This window comes from Hypanus sabinus, chromosome 7, assembly GCF_030144855.1.
Source record: "Hypanus sabinus isolate sHypSab1 chromosome 7, sHypSab1.hap1, whole genome shotgun sequence".
Lineage (NCBI taxonomy): Eukaryota > Metazoa > Chordata > Chondrichthyes > Myliobatiformes > Dasyatidae > Hypanus > Hypanus sabinus.
In genome coordinates, this window is record NC_082712.1 from 4,334,698 (window position 1) to 4,360,031 (window position 25,334).

The window sequence follows — 25,334 nt, forward strand, 5'->3', positions numbered from 1 at the left end:
ACCCATTTTAGATGGAGATGAAATTCAGATAATATGTTTTGTAATTACTAAAGAAATGATCTTTCTAAACTAATGATCTTTGCGTACAAAAGAAGATAAATGCAGCACCAAGCACTACAACTACATCATGTCAGAGGAACTTAAGGGAGAGCTATCACCCTCTGCCTTAAATATACGTAAAGACTTGGCCTCCACAACCACCTGTGGCAACAAATTCCTCAGGTACACCAATCTCTGGCTGAAGAAATTCCTCCTCATCTCCTTACTAAAAGAACACCCCTCTATTCTGAGGCTGTGCCCCCTTGTCCTGGACTCCCTTGCTATAGAAAACATCCTCTCCACATGCTTTCTGCTGAGGTCTTTCAACATTCGATAGGTCACCCCTCATTTTGGGAGATCATGGAGTTACAGGATATTGCTTTAGCAGCCCTTCAGCCCAACTTGTCCATGCCAACCAAGGTGCCATTTGTTCACATTTGAACCATATTCCCTTAACCTTTCCTATCCAAATGTTTTTTAAATGTTATTGTACTTGCCTCAACCAATTTCCCTGGTAGCACAATGCAGAATTTAGTTGTGTAGATACAGAGAAAGTTCAGTTCGGCAAAGGAACTGCAAGTGCCACAGCTATATAGATCAAGAGATCACGACAGATGTACATGGAGTTTAACTGATCTTAGAACTTTTCAAGGATGTTACCAGGGATGTTGATAAAGGCAAGGCAACCTTCCCACGTGGAAGGCATGTCCAGAAGGTTTAGTTACTTGGCATTCAGGATGAGGTAGTAAATTAGATAGGACATTGGCTTTGTGGGAGAAGCCAGAGTGTGTTAGTTGATGGTTGCCTCTCTGTCTGGAGGCCTGTGACTTGTGGAGTGCTGCAGGGACCAGTGCTGGGTCCATTGTTGTTTATCATCTATATCAAGGATCTGGATAATAATGTAATTAACTGGATCAGCAAATTTGCAGATGACACTAAGATTGGGGGTGTAGTGGACAGCAAAAAAGACCATCAAAGCTTGCAGCAGAGAAATTGGCTGAAAAATGGCCAGATGTGATTTAATGCAGACCAGTGTAAGGTATTGCACTTTGGGGGGGTCCAAGCAGATTAGAAATTGCACTGTGCACAGTAGGGCTCTGAGGAGTGTTGGAAATCAAAGGGATCTGGGAACACAGGTCCATAATTCATTGAAAGTGGCATCAGAGGTTGACAGGGTTGTAAAGAAAGTTTTTGGCACATTGGCCTTCATAAATCAAAGTATTGCATACAGGAGTTGGGACGTTATGTTGAAATTGGATAAGGCATTTGTGAGGCCTAATTTGGAGTATTGTGTGCAGTTCTGGTCACCTACCTACTGGAAAGACATCAATAAGATTCAAAGAGTGCAGAGAAAATTTGTGAGGTTAGTGCTGCGACTGGAGGACCTGAATTATAAGGGAAGATTTAATAGATCAGAAGTTTATTCCCTAGAATGTAGAAGTTTGAAGGGAGATTTGACGGAGGCATATAAAGTTATGAGGGGACAGACAGGGTTTTTTATAGATATGCTTTTTACACTAAGGTTGGTGAGACGAACTAGAGGTCATGGGTTAAATGTGAAAGGTGAAATGTTTCAGGGGATCATGGGGTCGGGGACTTCACTTCGAGGGAGGTGAGAGTGTGGAACGAGTTGGCAGCAGAAGTGGTGGAGTTTGATTTCAACACTTTAGAGAAATTTGGATAGGTACATGAGCAGTATGTGACATGGAGGGTGCAGATCAATGGGTCTAGGCTGATTAATAGTTTGGCATGGACTAGATGGGCTGAAGGGCTTGTTTCTGTGCTGCTGTGTTCTATGATTTTATCAGTTCTTTACCATGGAAGAGATCTGTTCGAGGATCACGTAACAGTGGGATCAAAGCTGTCCATAGCCTGGGGTTACATATTCTCAGGCTTTTCTATCTTCTGCCCGAAGAACGCCAGAGACGAGGATGATCAGAATGGGAGTGATCTTTAACTACGTTGGCTGCTTTACCAACAAAGTAGCAAATGTGGGAGGGGAGACTGATTTTCAAATAGACTACGCTGTGTTGACAGCTTTATGCAATTTCTTTCTGTTGTTTGTGGAGAATTTACCATATCACACTGAAATGCCTCCGGATAGGGTGTCATTGAAAATTGTAGAGGTTCCTTAATGACATGCTTTCTTGGACATTGGGTCTACGTGACTGAGCCAGTTCAGCAGAATGCAGAATATGGTGCTGCAGATACTGAGAAGGTGCAGAACAAGTCAACAAAGTATAAGGGCCACACTGAGGTAGACGAAGAGATCAGTTACTCATAAAGAGGTCTATTCAAGAATCTTATAACAGTAGGACGGAGCCATCCTTGAGCCTAGTGGTACTTGTTGATATATTCTGACATTGGTAAAGTTTACACCTAGGAACTTGAAGTTCTCTATCATCTCCTCCTCGGCACCATTTATACAGACTTGAGCATGTCCTCTATCCTGCTTTCTGAAGTCAGTAACTACCTCCTTTGTTTTGCTAACATTGAGGACACAATGTTATCAGGCCCTTCCTCGTGTACTCCACCTCTTCGTAGTTTGAGATCAGGTGGTATCAATTCGTGAACTTGTGAAAAGGGTTAGAGCGGAATCTGGCCACACATTCATGAGTGTTTAGGGAGTAGAGTAAGGGGCAGAGGGAGAGTTGTGGAGCTGTCAGTACATGTATAATACAAGTCACAGAAACATGATATACTGTACACAATCAGAATCAAGTTTAGTATCACCGACACGTCATGAAATTTGTTTGCAGTAGCACTACCGTGCAATACATTAAACAATTTCTATTAGATACTATAAGAAATGTTTTTTTAAATAGTGAAAAAGAGAGTAACTTAGTGCAGTAGGGTTCATGGAGTCATTGTCCATTCAGAAGTCTGATGGCAGAGGGGAGAATGTTAAATGGTTGTATTCTGGCTCTTGTACCTCCTCCCTGGTGGCAGTAATGAGAAGGAGGCATGTGCTGGGGGGGGGGGGGGTGGAGAAGGTCCTTATTGGTGGATGCCGCCTTCCTGAGGCATTGCCTTTGATAGAGAGGCTTGTGTCCGTCCTGGATCCTGATGGAGAGGCCTTGTGTCCGTCCTGGATCCTGATGGAGAGGCTTGTGTCCGTCCTGGATCCTGATGGAGAGGCTTGTGTCCGTCCTGGATCTTGATGGAGAGGCCTGTGTCCATCCTGGATCCTGATGGAGAGGCCTGTGTCCATCCTGGATCTTGATGGAGAGGCCTGTGTCCATGCTGGATCCTGATGGAGAGGCCTGTGTCCATCCTGGATCTTGATGGAGAGGCCTGTGTCCATCCTGGATCTTGATGGAGAGGCCTGTGTCCGTCCTGGATCTTGATGGAGAGGCTTGTGTCCATCCTGGATCCTGATGGAGAGGCTTGTGTCCATCCTGGATCCTGATGGAGAGGCTTGTGTCCATCCTGGATCCTGATGGAGAGGCTTGTGTCCATCCTGGATCCTGATGGAGAGGCTTGTGTCCGTCCTGGATCTTGATGGAGAGGCTTGTGTCCGTCCTGGATCTTGATGGAGAGGCTTGTGTCCATCCTGGATCCTGATGGAGAGGCTTGTGTCCATCCTGGATCCTGATGGAGAGGCTTGTGTCCGTCCTGGATCTTGATGGAGAGGCCTTGTGTCCATGCTGGGTCCTGATGGAGAGGCCTGTGTCCATCCTGGATCCTGATGTAGAGGCTTGTGTCCATCCTGGATCCTGATGGAGAGGCTTGTGTCCGTCCTGGATCCTGATGGAGAGGCTTGTGTCCATGCTGGATCCTGATGGAGAGGCTTGTGTCCATGCTGGATCCTGATGGAGAGGCTTGTGTCCATCCTGGATCCTGATGGAGAGGCCTGTGTCCATCCTGGATCCTGATGGAGCGGCTTGTGTCCATCCTGGATCCTGATGGAGAGGCTTGTGTCCTTCCTGGATCCTGATGGAGAGGCTTGTGTCCGTCCTGGATGGAGAGGCCTTGTGTCCATCCTGGATCCTGATGGAGAGGCCTGTGTCCATCCTGGATCCTGATGGAGAGGCCTGTGTCCATCCTGGATCCTGATGGAGAGGCTTGTGTCCGTCCTGGATCCTGATGGAGAGGCTTGTGTCCATGCTGGATCCTGATGGAGAGGCCTTGTGTCCATCCTGGATCCTGATGGAGAGGCTTGTGTCCATCCTGGATCTTGATGGAGAGGCCTGTGTCCATCCTGGATCTTGATGGAGAGGCTTGTGTCCGTCCTGCATCCTGATGGAGCGGCTTGTGTCCATCCTGGATCCTGATGGAGAGGCTTGTGTCCGTCCTGGATCCTGATGGAGAGGCTTGTGTCCTTCCTGGATCCTGATGGAGAGGCTTGTGTCCGTCCTGGATGGAGAGGCTTGTGTCCATCCTGGATCCTGATGGAGAGGCCTGTGTCCATCCTGGATCTTGATGGAGAGGCCTTGTGTCCATCCTGGATACTGATGGAGAGGCCTGTGTCCATCCTGGATCTTGATGGAGAGGCCTGTGTCCATCCTGGATCCTGATGGAGAGGCCTTGTGTCCATCCTGGATCCTGATGGAGAGGCCTTGTGTCCATCCTGGATCCTGATGGAGAGGCCTTGTGTCCATCCTGGATCCTGATGGAGAGGCCTGTGTCCATCCTGGATCCTGATGGAGAGGCTTGTGTCCATCCTGGATCTTGATGGAGAGGCTTGTGTCCGTCCTGGATCCTGATAGAGAGGCTTGTGTCCGTCCTGGATCCTGATGGAGAGGCCTTGTGTCCGTCCTGGATCCTGATGGAGAGGCTTGTGTCCGTCCTGGATCCTGATGGAGAGGCCTGTGTCCGTCCTGGATCTTGATGGAGAGGCCTGTGTCCATGCTGGATCCTGATGGAGAGGCTTGTGTCCATCCTGGATCTTGATGGAGAGGCCTTGTGTCCATGCTGGATCCTGATGGAGAGGCTTGTGTCCGTCCTGGATCCTGATAGAGAGGCTTGTGTCCGTCCTGGATCCTGATGGAGAGGCCTTGTGTCCGTCCTGGATCCTGATGGAGAGGCTTGTGTCCGTCCTGGATCCTGATGGAGAGGCCTGTGTCCGTCCTGGATCTTGATGGAGAGGCCTGTGTCCATCCTGGATCCTGATGGAGAGGCCTGTGTCCATCCTGGATCCTGATGGAGAGGCCTGTGTCCATCCTGGATCTTGATGGAGAGGCCTGTGTCCATCCTGGATCCTGATGGAGAGGCCTTGTGTCCATGCTGGATCCTGATGGAGAGGCCTTGTGTCCATGCTGGATCCTGATGGAGAGGCCTTGTGTCCATCCTGGATCCTGATGGAGAGGCTTGTGTCCGTCCTGGATCCTGATGGAGAGGCCTGTGTCCAAGCTGGATCCTGATGGAGAGGCCTGTGTCCAAGCTGGATCCTGATGGAGAGGCTTGTGTCCATCCTGGATCCTGATGGAGAGGCCTGTGTCCAAGCTGGATCTTGATGGAGAGGCCTTGTGTCCGTCCTGGATCCTGATGGAGAGGCCTTGTGTCCATGCTGGATCCTGATGGAGAGGCCTTGTGTCCATGCTGGATCCTGATGGAGAGGCCTTGTGTCCGTCCTGGATCCTGATGGAGAGGCTTGTGTCCGTCCTGGATCTTGATGGAGAGGCTTGTGTCCGTCCTGGATCCTGATGGAGAGGCTTGTGTCCGTCCTGTATCTTGATGGAGAGGCTTGTGTCCGTCCTGGATCTTGATGGAGAGGCTTATGTCCGTCCTGGATCCTGATGGAGAGGCCTGTGTCCGTCCTGGATCCTGATGGAGAGGCTTGTGTCCATCCTGGATCCTGATGGAGAGGCCTGTGTCCATCCTGGATCCTGATGGAGAGGCCTGTGTCCATCCTGGATCCTGATGGAGAGGCTTGTGTCCGTCCTGGATCTTGATGGAGAGGCCTGTGTCCATGCTGGATCCTGATGGAGAGGCCTGTGTCCATGCTGGATCCTGATGGAGAGGCCTGTGTCCATGCTGGATCCTGATGTAGAGGCTTGTGTCCGTCCTGGATCCTGATGGAGAGGCCTGTGTCCATCCTGGATCTTGATGGAGAGGCTTGAGTCCGTCCTGGATCCTGATGGAGAGGCCTGTGTCCATCCTGGATCTTGATGGAGAGGCTTGTGTCCGTCCTGGATCCTGATGGAGCGGCTTGTGTCCATCCTGGATCCTGATGGAGAGGCTTGTGTCCATCCTGGATCTTGATGGAGAGGCCTTGTGTCCATCCTGGATCCTGATGGAGGTTTGTGTCCGTCCTGGATCCTGATGGAGAGGCTTGTGTCCGTCCTGGATCCTGATGGAGAGGCCTGTGTCCATCCTGGATCTTGATGGAGAGGCCTTGTGTCCATCCTGGATCCTGATGGAGAGGTTTGTGTCCGTCCTGGATCCTGATAGAGAGGCTTGTGTCCGTCCTGGATCCTGATGGAGAGGCCTTGTGTCCGTCCTGGATCCTGATGGAGAGGCCTGTGTCCATCCTGGATCTTGATGGAGAGGCCTTGTGTCCATCCTGGATCCTGATGGAGAGGTTTGTGTCCGTCCTGGATCCTGATGGAGAGGCTTGTGTCCATCCTGGATCCTGATGGAGAGGCTTGTGTCCATCCTGGATGGAGAGGCTTGTGTCCATCCTGGATGGAGAGGCTTGTGTCCATCCTGGATCCTGATGGAGAGGCCTGTGTCCATCCTGGATCCTGATGGAGAGGCTTGTGTCCATCCTGGATTCTGATGGAGAGGCCTTGTGTCCATCCTGGATCTTGATGGAGAGGCTTGTGTCCGTCCTGGATCCTGATGGAGAGGCTTGTGTCCATCCTGGATCCTGATGGAGAGGCTTGTGTCCATGCTGGATCCGGATGGAGAGGCTTGTGTCCATCCTGGATCCTGATGGAGAGGCCTTGTGTCCATCCTGGATCCTGATGGAGAGGCCTGTGTCCATGCTGGATCCTGATGGAGAGGCCTTGTGTCCATCCTGGATCCTGATGGAGAGGCCTGTGTCCATGCTGGATCCTGATGGAGAGGCCTGTGTCCATCCTGGATCTTGATGGAGAGGCTTGTGTCCATCCTGGATCTGACTGAGTTTGTGGTCCTCTGCAGTTTCGTCCGATCCTGTGCAACGGTGCCTCCGTCCCAGACAGTGATGCGACCAGTCAGAATAGTCTCTACAATAAATCTGTAGAAATTTACTGTGAGCTGGGAAAACGGCATTCATTTCATGATCTTTACCATTCAACAAAGTTGTAATGGGTGCAATGGGCTCTTTCTGGGGCAATAAAATCCTATCATTTTCTGAAGGCACTGTAGATTGACAAAAGGACCCTTTAAAGACCTCAGAGATACTGCAGAGTGAAAATCTATTGAGTATTGATCGACAAAAGTACAGTGACGCACATGTGCATGATGACCTTGTTAAAAGAAAATTGAAAACCTCCTATTAATATTAACTAAGAATGGGCAAGATAAGAATGCTGTACAATTGTTGCTATGGCAACTAATGTTCCATGCGAAGGAGAAAGTAGTTTGCTTTGGGAAAAGGGCAGAGATTTTCAGTGTAAACAATTCAGGCAGTTGAGCTGGTGTAAATTATAGTAACGCACATCAAAATGCTGGCGGAACGCGGCATCTATGGAGAGGAATAAACAGTCGATGTTTTGGGTTGAGACCCTTCGTCAGGACTGGTGAAAGGTCGTGGATTGTTTGTTTCTTTCCATGGATGCCGCCTGACCTGAGTCCTCCAGCGTTTTGATGTGTATTACTCTGGATTTCCAGTATCTGCATAATCTCTTCAAGGGTTCTTTTATTATTGAAGTACGTATGTATACAACTCTGAGATTGTTCTTCTCCAAATAACCATGAAGCAAAGGAAAACCATGGAAGTCAGTTCAGAGAGAAACAGTAAATCTTCACACAAAAAAAGAATGGCAAAACGATCATCAACCCCCCCCCCCCACCAACCCAACTCCCCCCAGGTGAAACGCAAGAACATCGTCTCCCCCCCCATCCCTCTGTCTCCACACAAAAAAAACTAACAAAGATCTAGTGTAAATCACATTATCTGTTAATTTTGGTGGGAGTGAAAAGAGTGAAAGAGAAGCTCCTATTTTCAGCAGCGAGACGGGAAGCAGATGCGACGTTCAGGGAACCAGAGAAGATGGAGGATCGTGCTTCTCCCCAAGAAAGTTGCTTACATTCAATGCACACTTCCTGAAGTGCTGGGAGCGGGAGCAAATTCAACAAAAACTTTCAGTAAGGAATTAGATAAGTAGTTTAAAAGAAATGATGCAAGATTACAGCAGTACAGAGCAGCAGACTGAGGATTCAGGGTCAGCACAGGTACAGTGACCCTAAGGATTAATGTACACATGGTGGTTAAGTGTGAGATGGTCTATATTGAGGCTTCATAGTAACTGTTAGCTAGCTGTTATTATGGACAATGGTTGCTTCCTCTTTAAGTTTCCAACTCATTTGAACACCAGATGAGGTTTCACTTTGACTGCTTCCATGTCCATTTAGCAGAGACAAAGGGGAAGGAGCTAAACTTTGTTTCCAAAACCATGAAAAACTACCACACAGGAAGAGGCCCTTTGGCCCACAATGTCTGTACTGACCCTGATGCCAAAGTAACTAAGCCCATCTGCCTACATTTGGTCCACATCCCTTCATTCCCTGCCTGTTCCTTTGTCTGTCTAACTGCCCTCATAAACTTCACCGTTGTATCTGCTTTCACCACCTCTCCCAGCATTGCATTCAAAGTATCTACTACTCTGTGTTTAAAAACAAAAACTTGCCCTATGAATCTCCTTTAATCTTCCCCCCCTATTAATAGCTATGCCCTCCAGTGTTTGACATTTCTGCCCTGAGTGGCCAGGTGAAGATGCGTCTCTACCAAAGTAGGCGTGAGGTGCTCCTTCTCTCCACTGGCCTGCAGGCTGCCTTTGGGCAAGGTGTAGCTCCCGCTTAGCTCCCTGGTCATGGTCATGTGAATCCTTGGGAGCCGGTGGTGGATGGTCGTAAGAGCAGCTGGTGCACATCACAAGTCCTGGTTATGCGACCACTGACACCAGACAGACAGCCTCTGAAAAGTATTGATAAAGGCTGGGGTCACCTGTCTTGTAAAGACGCTGTCCGGAAGAAGGCAATGGCAAAGCAGTTCTGTAGAAAAATTGGCTAAGAACAATCATCGACGTGGAACGACCATGATCGCCCATGTAATACAACATGACACATAATGAACGAACCCTGAGAAAAAGATTCTATCAACCCTAACTATGCTTCCTCTCAGCCTCCAGCAGCCCAAAGAAAATGACTCAATTTTATAATGTGATCAGAACTGTGTTCAGTACTCTTAAGTGTGGCCTAACCAAGAGTGCATACAGCTAGAACATGACTTGCCAACTAGAAGTTGTCTTGATCAATGAACGCAGATGTGCCATTTACCACCCTAAGCATTTGTGATCCACTTTGAGGGACCTGTGACTTGCATTTATTGAGTACAAAAGCTGCAGAGAGCTGTTAACTCAGCCACCTCCCCATCATTGAGGAAGTCGTCAGGAGGTGATGCCTCAAAAAGGCATCTTCAATCATTAAGGACGTCCACCACCCAGGACGTTGTTACCATCAGAGAGTGTGAAGACACGCACTCGACTGTTTTAGGAACAGCTTCTTCCCCACTGCCATCAGATTTCTGAATGGTCCATTAACACATGAGCACTATCTCAAAATTTTGCTCTCATTTTGCTATACTTGTATATCTTAATATACAATGTAACTTTCTTGTATTGCACCATTCTGCCGCTAAACAACAAATATCGTAGGCTATGCCAATGATAATAAATCTGATTCAGGTTCTATACTTACTCTTGCATTTAAACCAATCTGACACACTGCACACTTGTTCAGATCAAGAAGTTAAGGAGCATTTATTGTCAAGGTATGTATAGTATATATAACCTTCTTACAGGCAGCCACAAAAAGAAACCCATTAAAAAGAAGGCCACATCTAACACTTAGTGCGCAAAAGAGAAAGCATATCGTGCAGTAACTAAAGTTCACAAAAGTGAGTCCACAGCCACAAAGCCAGATATCACTGCAGCCAATCCAGTAGCCCGTTAGTTGCCAGCCACAGTCTCAGTTTGGTGTAGCAAGCCCATGCCTCGTCTCCGGGCCCGACTCCCTGACCTTTTCAATCTGGCCCGGCACTTAAATTGTCCAGACCTTGGGCCATTCCTTGCTCTCAGACCATGGCCCTGCTGGTTCAATACACTCTTGGGCCTTGGCCTGGTCTCCTCGATTCAGCCTGCACCAGACCTTTCCCATCAAGCTCGTTTTATAATTTCTTTGCTCATACTGTATCTTCAGTACTGTGCAAATGCCTTGGGCTCGTATATAGAGCTAGCTGGGGTGCCTAAGTCTTTTGCATAGTACTCTATTTGTCAACATGGAGTGGAGAGTGGGTTTGTAAATCACGCCGGAGCAAAGGATGTTGGGAATGGCGAGAGTGGAGCGCTACAGGAGGGGTGAGGGACAGGTGTCAGAAGGAAGGCCAAGGGGTAGTTAGGTGCAGACACACCCAGCCCTTCAACACCATCTGATTCCTGACAATTGGTTTATCGGTCGTTACAGAATATCTCTCTGGTGCTTCCAGCTCCCTCCCCTCTCCCTTCCCCTTCCCATCCTCAGTCCACAATGGAGACCCATATCAGAATCAAGTTTATCATCACTCACGTATGTCATGACATTTGTCTTTTACTTTGTGGCAGGAGTCTGTAAGGAGTTTGTACATTCTCCCCATTACCGGGTGGGTTTCCTCCCACGGTCCGAAGACATACCCAGTTGGTTGGTTATTTGGTCATTGTAGATTGTCCCGTGATTACACTGGGGTTAAATTGGGGGTTGCTGGTTCAAAGGGCCAGAAGGCCTTGATCCACACTGTATCCCAATAAATAAAATTACTACAGTACTGTGCAAAAGTATTAGACACACTAGCTATATATACATGCCTAAGACTTCTTCACAGTTCTGTATTGATCTATGTCCTTTGACAATCTTCCTCACCACACATAACTCATCTGCAAACTACCTACTGTAAATCAGACATGTACAATACAAACAGCAGAGGTCCCAGCACCAATGCTTGAGTAACACCACTGGGCACAGCCCTCAAGACAGGAAAACTCTCCCCCCCCCCCCCCCCCTTTCCGCTACCCTCTGTCTTGTGTTACCAAGGCCATTCAGCCCATTGACTCTGCTCCGCCATTCAATCATGGCTGATCCTAGATCGCACTCAACCCCATACACTTGCCTTCTCACCAACAGATCAGAAACAGTCAACGTCCGCCTTAAATAAACACACAGACTTGGCCTCCACCGCAGTCTGTAGCAGAGAATTCCACAGATATACTACTTGCTGGCAAAAAAAATCCCTCATTATCTCTGTTCTAAAAGGTCACCCCCTCAATTCTGAGGCTGTGCCCTCTAGTTCTGGATACCCCCACCACTGGAAACATCCTCTCCACATCCACCCTATCTAGTCCTTTCAACATTCGGTAGGTTTCAATGAGATCCGCCCCCCCCCCCCCCCACATTCTTCTGAACTCCAGTGAGTGCAGACAGAAAGCTGCCAAAAGCTTCTCGTATGTTAACCCCTTCATTTCCAGAATAATCCTCATGATCCTCCCCTGGACTCTCTCCAATGACAACACATCCTTTCTGAGATATGGGAGCCCAAAGCTGTTGACAAAACTCCCAAGGGCAGCCTGACTAGTGTCTTATAAGGGCTCAACATTGTCTCTTTGCTTTCCTTGTACGTTTTCTTTGCGATTGTACGGATTTCCTCCCACATTCCAAAGACGTGGGGTTAGTAGGTTAATTGATGATTGTAAAATGTACTATGATTAGATTAGTGTTAAATAGGTAGAATGCTGGGCAGGGAGGTACATTGGGCCGGGAGGGCCTGTTCCACACTAAACAAATAAGTAGCAGGATGAAGAGTATACTGTTACGCTTACAGAGAAGGTGCAATACAGGTAGACAATTAGGTGCAAGGCCATGACGAGCTGGTCTGTGAGGTCAAGAGTTCATGTTTATCATATAAGAGGTCCAGACCAAGGATCTATCATTTACTTACTTATTGAGATAGAGCATGGAATGCCCTCTGGCCCTTCAAACCTCACCCCCCAGCAATCCCCCCAAATCGAATCCTAGCCGAATCACCAATTGAGCTACCGGCTGGTATGTGGGAGGAAACAGGAGCACCCGGAGGAAACCTACACGGTCATGAAGAGAACATACCAACTCCTTACAGGCAGAGGCGGGAATTGAACCAGAGTCACTGGTACTGTAAAGTGTTGTGCGAGCTCCTACACTACCGTGCCACCCAAATCTTATTTCACTTCACTGCCTCTATGTACCTGTGTGTAGCATGACGTGACTGGATGGCACCAAGTAGAAGGTTTACACTGTACCTTGGTTCAAGTTTATTGTCATTTCCGCCATTCGTGTGTGCGCTGCCTAACGAAGCCGCCAGAGCAACGTGAATAACACACACACAACACCTAGAGTGACATTACCACAAGTAATTCACAATGACAGAAGTGAAAAAGTAAACAGCATAACACTACCGGTCCTTCATACGTGAGGAGGACTGGCTGATGACAGGGGGCTCGGTAGACTTATGACCTGGGGGGAAGAAGTGGTTTCCTATCCTAACAGACCTCGTCCTAATGCTCTGGCACCTCCTGCCTGGTGGTGGGGGATCAAGAGATTGTTGGATGGATGGAAGGGGTTATTGACAATCCTAATGATAGTCCAGAGACATACTGGTTAATCGGTTAATTGGTCATTGGAAATTGCCCTGGAGTTGGGCAGGTAAGGGTTAAATTGACGGGTTGCTGGCAGTGCGGCTCACTGGACCAGATGAGGCTGTTCCGCACTGTACCTCTAAATAAATAAATGAAGTTATATAATAAGCCGATGTCAATGCATTGTGTTTTAACAGAATACGAATTGGATTTCTTTCTGGTCCTAAGCCACTCGTCGATAGGATCGTTCTCCACATCCAGTCCTCCACTATGCAAAGCAGCACATTCTCCCAGGTGGGTAGGACCAGCACCACATCCAACTGAAACTTTAACTGTTGCCTTCGCCTCATTGTTCCACATTTGTAACCAATATTCACGTAACATGGGGTGAAAAGTGCTGTGATATCGATCACTGATGTCTTTACGTGAAATCTCTTTAATAACGACAGTTTTCCTCTAAGTGTGTGGTTTGCTCAGTAGAGGTGTAGCACTATTAAGGAATCTATTGCAAGCCAAATCTTAGTGAGGTGGTGGAAAAGAATATCAAACTGGAACCATGAGGAGTGAGGTAGCTCCGGCCAGCACCATCCTCACCTTACTCCGCTGACGTGACAAAGCTGCGAAGAGCAGAGGGCAAGCTTTTACAGAGACCCTTACAAGTTCGTCAAAAGCCTCTTTGGGAAGGAGAAGAGCGGGGTCCTGTGAGGAGACTGGAGGAGCACCTGATTACCAGAGGCGCGAGCCAGTCACCATTCTGAATGACACGCCACCTGAGCACCACATGGACGAGGCCCCCTACACGGAGGGAGGTGGAAAGTAAAGTTAAACGAGCAAGATCAGCATCAGCTCCAGGGCCCAGTGGCATCCCATACAGGCTATAAGAGCACCCCAGCACCCTGAAATACGTCTGGAAATTAATGAAGGTGGCATGGGGGAAAGGAATTATACGTAAGGCATGGCGAAGGGCGGGAGGGGTACTAATTCCCAAAGAGAAGAATTTCTCAACAATCAGTCAGTTCCGTCAGATCGGTCTCCTGAATGTGGAAGAAAAGATCTTCTTTGGTGTCGTGGCTCGCAGACTCCCAGCCTTTTTGCAGAGCAACCACTTCGTCAACACATCAGTGCAGAAAGCAGGAATACCTGGTTTCCCAGGATGTCTGGGACATGCAAATGTCATCTGGCGCCAGATACAAACTGCCAAGAAAGAAAAGAAAGACCTGCATGTGGTCTTCCTAGATCTTGCCAATGCTTTTGGGTCGGTGCCTCACCAGACTGTAGGCAGCTTTCAACTTTTTCCAGGTTCCACAGGGCATCACAAAGCTGGTCAAAGCCTACTTCCAGGATCTGCAGTGCTGTGTCACAACACAAGATAACGCAACCACATGGCAGCACCTTGAGCTAGGCATAATGGCGGGCTGTACCATCTCTCCTCTGGCATTTATCATGGCAGTGGAGCTCATTGACCGAGCATCACAATGGGTGGTCAGACGGAAACGCTTGAAGAATGGGCTGCGTCTTCCTCCAATCAGGGCGTACATGGATGACATGACCACAATTACAACAACAAAAGCATGCAGCAAACGCCTGCTGGATAAACTCCAGGGAAACATGAAATGGGCACGAATGGAGATCAAACTCAGTAAGTCTCGCAGTATCTCAATTGTCAAAGGCCAGCTCACTGATATAAGGTGTTGTATCAACGCTGAGCTAATACCAACTGTCCTGGAGAAGCCCATCAAAAGCCTTGGACGTTGGTACAACACAGACCTCAGAGACACCGAGCAGGTGGAACAACTAAGGCAGGATACAATCAGTGGCCTCAAGCTAATCAACAACACGGCTCTCCCAGGGAGGTTGAAGCTTTGGTGCTTTCAGTTTGGACTGCTGCCCTGACTTATGTGGCCAATTACCATCCATGAGGTCACGATGTCTCATGCAAGTCGGCTGGAGAGGCTGGTGAACTCACATGTGGGGAAGTAGCTTGGGCTGCCGAGATGCCTTAGCAGCATAGGACTTTACGGGAATGGAGCCATTTCTCTGCCAATTTCTAGCCTGGTGGGGGAATACAGATGTGCCAAAGCAAGGCTGGAAATGACACTCAAAAAATCTCAGGACCCAATCGTAAGAGGCGTTGTTGCTGCTCTAGCAACAGGGAAGAAATGAACCCCAGCCGCAGCAGTACTGGATGCAGAAGCCACCCTCCCACACTGGGACATAGTGGACTATGTCCAACAGGGCAGAGGAGGCTTTGGCCTTGAAGCAATGAAACCTACCTGGCAAAAGGCTACAACAACCGAACACCGGCACCTGGTGGTGGAGGAGGTGCGTCAGCACGAAGCAGCAGCCAGATGCACCAAAGCAACATCCCAAGCCAAGCTAGACTGCTGGATGAGGTGGGAGGGTGTTGTGAGGAGGGAAATCACATGGAGTGATCTGTGGAGCATGGAGTCAAACAGATTGAGCTTCATCATCAGAGCAACATATGATGTCCTGCCCTCTCCTACAAACCTAAATCTTTGGCTGGGAGAGGATCCAGCCTGTCCTCTGTGTCCAGTCCCTGCATCCCTCAAGCACGTCTTGGTTAGCTGCAAGACCAGCCTAACACAAGGCAGATACACCTGGTGACACAACCAAGTGCTGAGGTGTTCGGCAGCTGAGCTTGAGTGTAGGAGAGTAACCACCAACGCCAGGCCTCTCAGTGCCCAGACAACAGTCCCACAACTACCATCCTTCATCTGGGAAGGAGAGAAACCGGGGGCTAACCCCTCACCTCACGACTCATGCCCACTGAGTGCAGCCAGGGACTGGGAAATGCGTGTCGATTTAGGCCAGAAACTTACCTTCCCATCTGAAATTGCGATGACCAACCTGCAGCCTGACCTGGTCCTTTGGTCCATCTCCTGTCTTTACCATTGAGCTGACGGTCCCCTGGGAGGATGCTGTGGATGGGGCTCACGAACGGAAAAGGCTGCGATATGACAACCTTGCAGTTGAAGCAGAGGAGCAAGGCTGGAACATAAAAGTGCGCCCAGTTGAGGTGGGGTGCGGGGGCTTTGTAGCCAGTTCCACCATAAGGCTGCTGAGGGAAGGAGGAGTCAGAGGGCAGGCCCATAGGAAGGCAATCAAAGCACCTGCTAAAGTCGCCAAAATGAGCATTCACTGACTGTGGCTGAAATGAAGGGATGCTGTCTGGGCTGCCAAGTGACCAACTGGAGACTAACCGTGGAACACACACCCAGGTCTGATCAGCCTGTGGTGGGCCTGCCTTGGCTGAGGGTGTCTTGTGATAAAAGGCCGAAACACCCAGTGATGTCGAGGTACCCAACTGAAGATGTGTCGTAATGGTAGTGACATCATCTAGTGGTCATCTTTAAGAACTACTTCCACTCAAGTCAAGTGCAGAGCAGAAACTTTAGGGATTGTAATATCCAGTCCTATTAATCAAATTAGTGAGGTTGTGGAAAAGGACATCAAACTGGAACCATGAGGAGTGATGTGATTCTTGCTAGCACCATCCTCACCTTACTATCCATTACTCCGCTGGCGTTTACAGATGCAATGGAGGTCTTCCATCTCTGACCTTGGCCAATCAGGCGCAGAAGGATTCTTCATTGCTGTTTGTATTTTGTTCAACCAGTTAAGGCTGTTAGCCCCAAGTTAAACCTCTGAACCAGAAGAACCAGTAGACCAGTCTTAGTTTGCCCTCTACCCTTTGACCTCTTTGGCATTGGTGACCCTATCGAGAGCCAAAGCATAAAGCCCTGACTCCAGCCAACATAGTTCTTCGGGTCACTGAGGCACGCAATCCTCCAAACCATGACAAGATCACGGTCCTTTTGGAGGAGCATGACACTTCCCTGCCTCTTTAAAGATGGTGATTTATCCTGGCTCAGATAATCTCAGATAGAGTTATTGAAACTTTGGCAATTTCATCTTGGCAGTAGAGGAGTGACACGGACAAAACAGAAAATGCAGGAAAAGCACTGGTCGGGCAACATTGATGGAAAGAAAAACAGTGTGTTTTTCGTCAATGACCTTCATCTGATTTTCCCTTGGTATGATCAGAACTGCCATAAATTAGAATAGCAAATTGCTTTAATAATGGATTACGACAATTACAGGAATTGGGCGAATAATCAAGAGAAAGCCATTAAACCCTTCTAGCCTGTTTCATCATTCAAATAACTAATAGCTGATGTGTATTTTAGCTCCATTTTTCTACCTTGATTCCATACCTCTTCCAACTCTTGACTTCAAAACCCATCACATACAGGTTTTCAATTCACACCGCTCTCACTTTTTAGTTTTTAGGGGAAGGAATTTCAAATCTCCACTACCCTTTGGATAAGGAAGTATGTCCCCATATTGGCTTTGAATCATCTGTGTTCAGATGTAAGGCTTAAAACAAAACTAACCAGGCAGGGTGTAAAACCAGTAATTACCTCCCCTCTTTTTTATTATTGCTTTTGGTTTCCAGATAGATTAAAATCAGTTCTTAAAAAAAATAAAATTCACATGTTGTTCATTCGGAGGTGGAGTATTTCTGTTACCTTGAAGATGAATCTTCACACTTATATAATTGTACTTTGAATCTTTGAAAACACATCGCCCTCTCCCCTCTCAGCCACACACATACACAAAATAAAATGTAATAATTTTACCAAGTTTCTGTATTCACGGTATGTTAGAGAGGCTTTGTCTTGCCATCCACAGCCTCTCCATACAATTCAGGCCTGGGCAAATGGTATATTATATAATAAATAGGAGATGGCAGAGACAATATAAATGTGAGTCATTTAAAGATACATCCCCAGTACAAACTGATGAGATACAGTTTGGATTCTTGGCAGATCGATCCATTCAGATGGATTAAGATGTTCTATGCTTAACCTTTCAGAGCAATGATTACCGTATTACTTAATAGGATGAGAGTATGATTAGTGTAACTGGATGATTGATGTTCAACACAGTTTCTATGCTACATGAATATTAGTAATCGCGGGCAGTCTCACTACATTTGAAGTTGTTGTGGGCTCTGAATAATTCTTTTAGACTTCCTGCTAACTCTGTTTTAAGAGTTATTGATTAAGCAGTGAATCTCCTTTGTACTCAACCCACTTCCAAATTCACCAGCCATTTACTTTTCTTGGAAATATTGATTCAGGAATTGGAACTTCAGTGCATTCTAACAGTGTATGTGGTAACACATTGCATGGTACTTGTGACACAATGGCTGAAATATTGTACATCAACTTTAAGACTTGATTTTAAACTCCTCCAGTCTTCTTTTTCTTCCCCACAGATCTTGAAATCGTAAGCCCATAAGAGTTAGGAGTAGAATTAACCTTTTGGCCCATCAAGTCTGCTTCACTATTTCATCATGACTGACTTGCTTAACCCTCTGTGCCCCATTCTCCTGCCTTTTCCCTGTAACCTTTGACTCCCTTACTAATTAAGAATCCATTAAAACCAGTTGTAAAAACATTTCCAAAAACTGGGCCACAGATTCGCCACCCTCAGGCTAAAGAAATACCTCCTCATCTCTGTTCTAAAGGGATGTCCTTCTATTCTGATGCTGTTCCTCTGGACCTAGACTCTCCTACTATTGGAAACATCCTCCCCACATCCACTCTATCTAGGCCTTTCAATGAGACTCCACCTTCATTCTTCTGAACTCCAGTGAGTGCAGCCTCAGAGCCATCAAATGATCCTCATACATTAACACTTTCATTCCTAGGAAGATTCTCGTGAACCTCCTCTGGACCCTCTCCAATGGCAGCACATTGTTTCCTAGATAAGGGGCTCAAAACTGCTTGCAAGCCTGCAGGTGTGGTTTAGCCAACACTTTACAAAGTTTGGGAATACATCATTGCTTGGGATGATGGAATTCAACCAGGAAAAATATGAAAAGATTCGCTTTGGAAGATCAATTTTGAAGGCAGAATACAGAGTTGTTAGCAGGATTCTTAACATTTTGGAGGAACAGTCTCATTTTCATGATTGATGTTCAGTCCCTATACACTTCCATCCCCCATCAGGAGGGCATTAAAGCTCTCTGCTTCTTTCTGGACAACAGATTCAATCAGTTCCCCTCCACCACCATTCTCTGCCGTCTGGCAGAACAGGTCCTTGCCCTCAATAATTCCTCCTTTTCCTCCTTCCATCTCCTTCAAGCCAAAGGTGATGCCATGGGCACTGACATGGGTCCCAGCTACGTCTGCCCTTTCATCGTCTACGTGGGACAGTTCATGTTCCAAGCTTACACCGGCATTGCTCCCCAACTCTTCCTACACTACATCGACGACTACATTGGTGCTGCTTCTTGCACCCATACTGAGTTCGTGGATTTCATCAACTTTGCCTCCAACTTTGACCCTGCCCTCAAATTTACTCGGTCCACTTCTGACACTTCCTTCTCTTTCTCAAACATCTGTCTCCATCTGTGGAGACAGCCTATCTACTGATGACTCTCACAGCTACCTGGACTATTCCTCTTCCCACCCTGTCTCTTGTAAAAATGCCACCCCTTCTCTCAGTTCCAGCATCTCCACTGTATCTACTCTCAGGATGAGACTTTTCATTCCAGAACAACTGAGATGTTCTCCTTCTTCAAAGAAAGGGGCTTCCCTTCCTCCTTCATTTCACACACATCTGCCCTCGCCCCTTCCTCTTGTCGCCAAACCAGGGATAGGGTTACTCTTGTCCTCACCTACCACCTCACTAGCCTCTGCGTCCAGCACACAATTCTCTGTAATTTCCATGGAGAGCGTTCTGACACGCTGCAACACTGTCTGGTATGGGGGTCGGGGGAGGGGAAAGAGGGTTGCTGCACAGGATCGAAAGAAGCTACAGTAAGTTATAAAATTAGTCTGCTCCATCTTGGGTACTAGCCTCAGTAGTATCCAAGACATCTTCAAGGAGTGGTGCCTCAGAAAGGTGAGGTCCACTATTAAGGACCCCAATTACTCAGGACCTGCCCTCTTTTTATAGTTACCTTCAGAAGCCTGAAGACACACACTCAAGGATTCAGGGATAGCTTCATACCCTCTGCCATTAGATTTCTTAACGATCCATGAAACTACCTCATTATTCCCTTTACTTGGCACTACTTACGTATTTTATCATTTATAATAATTTTATGTCTTTACTGCCACAGAACAAAAAGTCATGACCTATACATCAGAGATAATAAATCTGATTCTGATTCACAAAATTTAAAAAAGACATAAAACTGTACATTGTTAATTTAATAGGTTTAATTTTTAAATTTATTAATCTGCAGCTTTTGTAGAAAAGTGAATTGCTCGTCAAACATAAGACAGACATTTTTCTAGAAGTCTAAAGGGGAAGTGACCTTAATTACTATACTTCTGTGTTGGATGGATAAGCAGCCTGGCAAAAGAGATTATATATTCATGATGATTGATTTCTCACAAAGCAGTCAATAAAACAATTGAGCATTTAAATCACTTGATTATTCGCTTGGCGTATTTGCTTATGACAACTCTAACCTACGTTGTAAGGGAGCATTCAGAGAAACTGATCCATCTCCTGGGGCAATTGATTATTTGTTCTTTTGCATTTCCAGCATTGCTAAGATTATCGGGGCTTTTAATTCAAGTCCATTCACCAAGGTTTAAATAGTTATTCTCTTTATTTAATACCATTAATGTCACAAAGTTAACAGGAAGATTCTTAACAAACAGTTTTTACCCAACCCACGTAAGGGGATATTAGGGCAGATGATCAGGAGCCTTGTACAGAAGGTAGGTTTTAAGGTGGGAAATAGAAGGGCAACAGACAAGATCATTAGAAATTATAGAACGTAGAGCATTACAGCACATTACAAGTCTTGGCCCACAATTTTGTGCCAAACTTTTAATCTGAGAACTAACCCTTCCCTGCCACATAGGCCTCCATTTATTCTATCACCCATGTGCCAATCTAAGAGTTTCTTAAACACACACACACACTTTTGTGAAAAGAACGTACCTCTGATATTTTCGTATTCTTTCCTCCGATCACCTGAAAATTTTGCTCCTTTATATTAGCCATTTCTACTTGGCTATCCACTCAATCTATGCCTCTTATTATCTTGTATACCTCTATCAAGTCACTCCTTCACTTGTGTACCTCCTCCCCAGTGGTATTAACAAGAAGGCATGCCCGGATGGTTCTTAATGATGGATGTCATCGCCTCTTGAAGATTTCCTTGATAATTTCCTCATGATAGAGCTGGCTGAGTCTACAACCCTGTGTGTTGGAGGCTTCATACAAAGCTGTGATACAACCAGTGAGAATGCTCTCCACAGCATATCTATTGAACTTTTCAAGAGCCTTGTCAACATACCAAATCTCAAACTACTATTGAAGTAGAGTCATTGCTGATTGCATTGATGTACTGAACTCAGGTTAGGTCCCTTGAGATGTTGATGCCCAGGAACTTGATCATCTGAGATGTTGTTGCCCGGGAACTTGATTGTCTGAGATGTTGTTGCCCAGGAACTTGATCATCTGAGATGTTGTTGCCCGGGAACTTGATTGTCTGAGATGTTGTTGCCCGGGAACTTGATCGTCTGAGATGTTGATGCCCAGGAACTTGATCATCTGAGATGTTGTTGCCCGGGAACTTGATCGTCTGAGATGTTGATACCCAGGAACTTGACCGTCTGAGATATTGTTGCCCGGGAACTTGACCGTCTGAGATATTGTTGCCCGGGAACTTGACCGTCTGAAATGTTGATGCCCAGGAACTTGAAGCTGCTCACCCTTACCACCACTGACTCCTTAGTGGGGACTATAGTGTATTCTCATGACTTCCTTTTCTGAAGTACTCAACCTCTTCACACCAAATTGCATTGGGTTAAATTGTGTAAAATGTGAACACCTTGAATAATTATCCAGGAATTCTACCATGCTTAATTTTGTCAATGACTGAGTGGTATATTTTACACTACTGTATAAGTCACTTCACTTAATGCTCTAACCCTTTCCAAAAGCTCTCAATGTCAAATTATACACGGTTTTTTATGATAAATAATCAAATTCTTGAAGAATTTTCTCCATCACACCAGTTTCAGCTCAACATTTTTGCTAATTCCTGATTAAATGGAATGAATACATTTCCAATGTATAGAATTCTGTGTCCAGAAAATCTCATCACAACTACTATAAAATGTAATTAATCATAGGATTTGGGCACTAACACTGAACCACCAGCCTACCCATTCCCATGGCATTCACAGCCCAATATTGCAGAGAATACCTTTCATCTGCTAGTGTTACCTGATAAGACCGTAAGACATAGGAGAAGAGTTAGACCATTCAGCCCATCATGTCAGCTCCGTCAGTCGATCATGGCTGACTGATTTTTTCCTCTGAACCCCATTCTGCTGTATTTTCCCCATAACCTTTGATACCCTGAGTAATCAAGAATCAACCTCCTTTTTAAATATACCCAATGACTTGCCCACCACAGCTGTCTGTGGCAATGAATTCAACAGATTCACTACTCTGGCTCAAAAGAAATTCCTCCTCATCTCTGTTCTATTGTAGATCCTGGTTTCTGAGCTGCTTCAGCAGTGGGGACAGAGTGGCTTTCTGACGCACGTTGACAGGTAAAGGTTTTATCGTAACGAATACATCCTTGACTAACATCCTGAAATGGGACTGGAATAGTGATTCAAATGCTTTATTTTACCTTATTCACTCCAGGATTTGAAAATCGCTAGCAATGCAGCTTTTAGAGTCCACATTGAATCTAAGGGACCAGTTAATAACTAAATGCTTTTCCCTGTAAATTCTCTGCGCGTTATGCCACTGGCGTGTGGGGCAGCAATGAAGGTCCTCCATCTCTGGTGGTGTTCAGGGCTCCCTTCATTGCCCCGGTAGTTCACTCTCAGTCACACAGGTCCCAGGTGGAGACTCGGGAATACCGTCACACTCAGATGTAGAAGGATTCTTCATTGCTGTTTCCATAACAGTTTTGTTCTACCGGTCAGTTATTAACTCTGAGCTGAGCCCCCGAACCTGGAGGGCTGGTAGACCACTCTTAGTCTGGCCTCTACCCTTTGACCTGTTTGGCATGAGTGACCCGAACAACAGCCAAAGCATAAAGCCCTGACTCTGGCTCTCCTGGTCATTGAGGCTCACAAGCCTTCAAACCCGATGACGACGTTGTGGTCCTATTGGAGGTTTCCTGTAAATGTCTGCAAGGACATGAATCTCAAGTTAGTATATGGTGTCCTAATGAAGAATCTCAGCCCAAAATGTTGACTCTTTATTCCTTTCCATACAGTAGATGCTCCTGGACTTGCTGAGTCCCTGTAGCATTATTACTCAGGATTTACTGCATCTGCAGACCTCTTGTGTTTACGTAGTGACATATACGAGCTTTGGTAATAAATCTGCTTTGACTACTTTGACTTAAACTACTTCTGTGGGCAGTTAGGCCAGACCATTGGGTTTCATTTCCTTCATTAGCTTCAAAAGGAAGTTGGAAGAAAAGCTGAGGAAAGATTTGGTTAATTTACAATGAAATATCACTGGAGTGGATTAATTAGCCAGGATTAATATACAGTACTGTATAACTTCTGAGTGTGCTCCAAGATGGGGTACATTATTTATTTAGTTAATTCATTTAAAAATACAGAGTGGAAGAGGCCCTTCTGGCCCTTTGAGCCGTGCTACCCAGCAACTCGCGACAGCCCCAATTTTACTGTAACTTAGCTAACCTAATCACAGGACAACTTACAATGACCAGTTAACCTACCCAGTTCTTTGGACTGTGGGAGAAAGCTGGAGCACCCGGAGAAATCCTACACATTCCACAGAGACTCTTTACGGAGAATGCCGCGATTGAACCCCAAACTTCAATTCCCCAAGCTGTAATAGTACCACGCAAACCGCTACTCTACCGTGGCCTTGCAACAGAATGACACGGGTGAACTGGGAGGAAGGTCATTCAGTCCATCTTGGGTGCTCCAAATCATAAGCTTGGTAATCTTGCTCACAATTCTATTCCAATAACTCAGTCCTCTTTCTGCTTCTTGGGTAGATCTGATTATTGGGGGCAACAGGTGGGATAACATCCCCAACAGGCAGACGTTACTGACTGTGTCCCAGTGGCCCGGAGAGCTGAGAAACCAAAAGAGCAGAGCTGACCTGCATTTCCAGTTTGTTTATTGTCATTCATCCATATACATGTATACCAGTAAACGAAACAATGTTCCTCCGGACCAAGGCAGGACGCCGTACATATAGCTCACCCACAACACTTTAATATTACCACAAATAAATTAGATACTAATCAGATATATTTCGGAAGACTGACGTTCAGCATGAGGTGCATTTACAGCACGAGGTGCATTTACAGCACAAGTTAAAAAGGTAAGCAGTGTAACACTACAGGCGCTTGAGACCTGGGTGGTGGCCAGGGGTTTGGAAATCTGTTTCCCACCCTAATAGTCCTTTCCTTAATGTTACACTACCTCCTGCCTGATGGGAGGGGTCAAAGTGATTTGGAAAAAATATCGGTATCCGTTGATATTCTTGCATTTCTGTGCCAACTTTTTTGATACCCAGACATCCCGCAGTGTTTTTGTATTAAGTAGTTCGCTCTTGGATTGAAACCACTGCAATAATTTATAAAAGAAATGTGGTTACTCTACCGTATTAGTTATCTTGAGTCCTGGATTAACGAGTGAGTCAAATGCAACTGGGAATTTTAATTTGCAGTTAAATCAGTCCTACTTTGTTAATGGTGAGCATGGATTCCTGAACAGAGGCTGTGTAGCATCCACTTCAGGAGCACCAGACTCACAAAAGCAGTTACTTTCAGCACCTCCACCCACTAACCGCCCCGTCACACCCCCAACCACCACTACTTCATTGCCAGTCCCTTTCTGTACAGCCTGCTGTCACTTTATGGACATACAGTCAATCTCTGTACGCGGAGTGATTGATAAGTTCGTGGCCTAAGGTAGAAGGCGTCGATTTTAGAAAACCTATCACATTTATTTTTCAGCATAGTCCCTTCCTACATTTACACACTTTGTCCAGCGGTCGTGGAGCAAACAGATGGACCTCCAGAAAGTGTCCACAACAGGGGTGATTGATAAGTTTGTGGCCTAAGGTAGAAGGAGATGAGTTATACAGCTCTCGTTACATGCACGTGCAGGTCAACTCTTTGAGTGATTATGCAGAAAGTTTGAAGTTAATAACTGATCGGGATGATTGATAAGTTTGTGGCCTAAGGTAGAAGGAGATGACTCGCTCTTTGGAGTGAGATCGGATGAGAGCTGACTTCTTGTGTTTCTCGTGTACTGTCTGAGGCCTCAGTTGGTCAGGGTTGACCATGGATAATGCATCTACTTGTCTAGATACACAAGCCAGGGCAGTACGATATGGGGAGCAAGCTGTTGCCCGTGTAGCAGGCTCCTCTTCTCCGTGCATCTGATGAACCCGAAGGAACGGCTGAGCCCGGTACAGTTTGGTACCGGCAGTGTC

The 25,334-nt window shown here is 46.4% G+C and overlaps 1 protein-coding gene across 5 annotated transcripts in view; it reads left to right on the plus strand.

Annotated features, from left to right (window-relative positions):
- The window catches only part of aadat (aminoadipate aminotransferase), a 346,606-nt gene that overhangs the window by 153,754 nt on the left and 167,518 nt on the right, over nt 1-25,334 (plus strand). For all 5 annotated transcript variants that reach the window (XM_059974093.1, XM_059974096.1, XM_059974094.1 and 2 more), the window contains 2 exons: nt 13,025-13,121; nt 22,383-22,444. In XM_059974093.1, the coding sequence (XP_059830076.1) occupies nt 13,025-13,121; nt 22,383-22,444 (159 nt within the window). The remainder of the gene's footprint in view (nt 1-13,024; nt 13,122-22,382; nt 22,445-25,334) is intronic.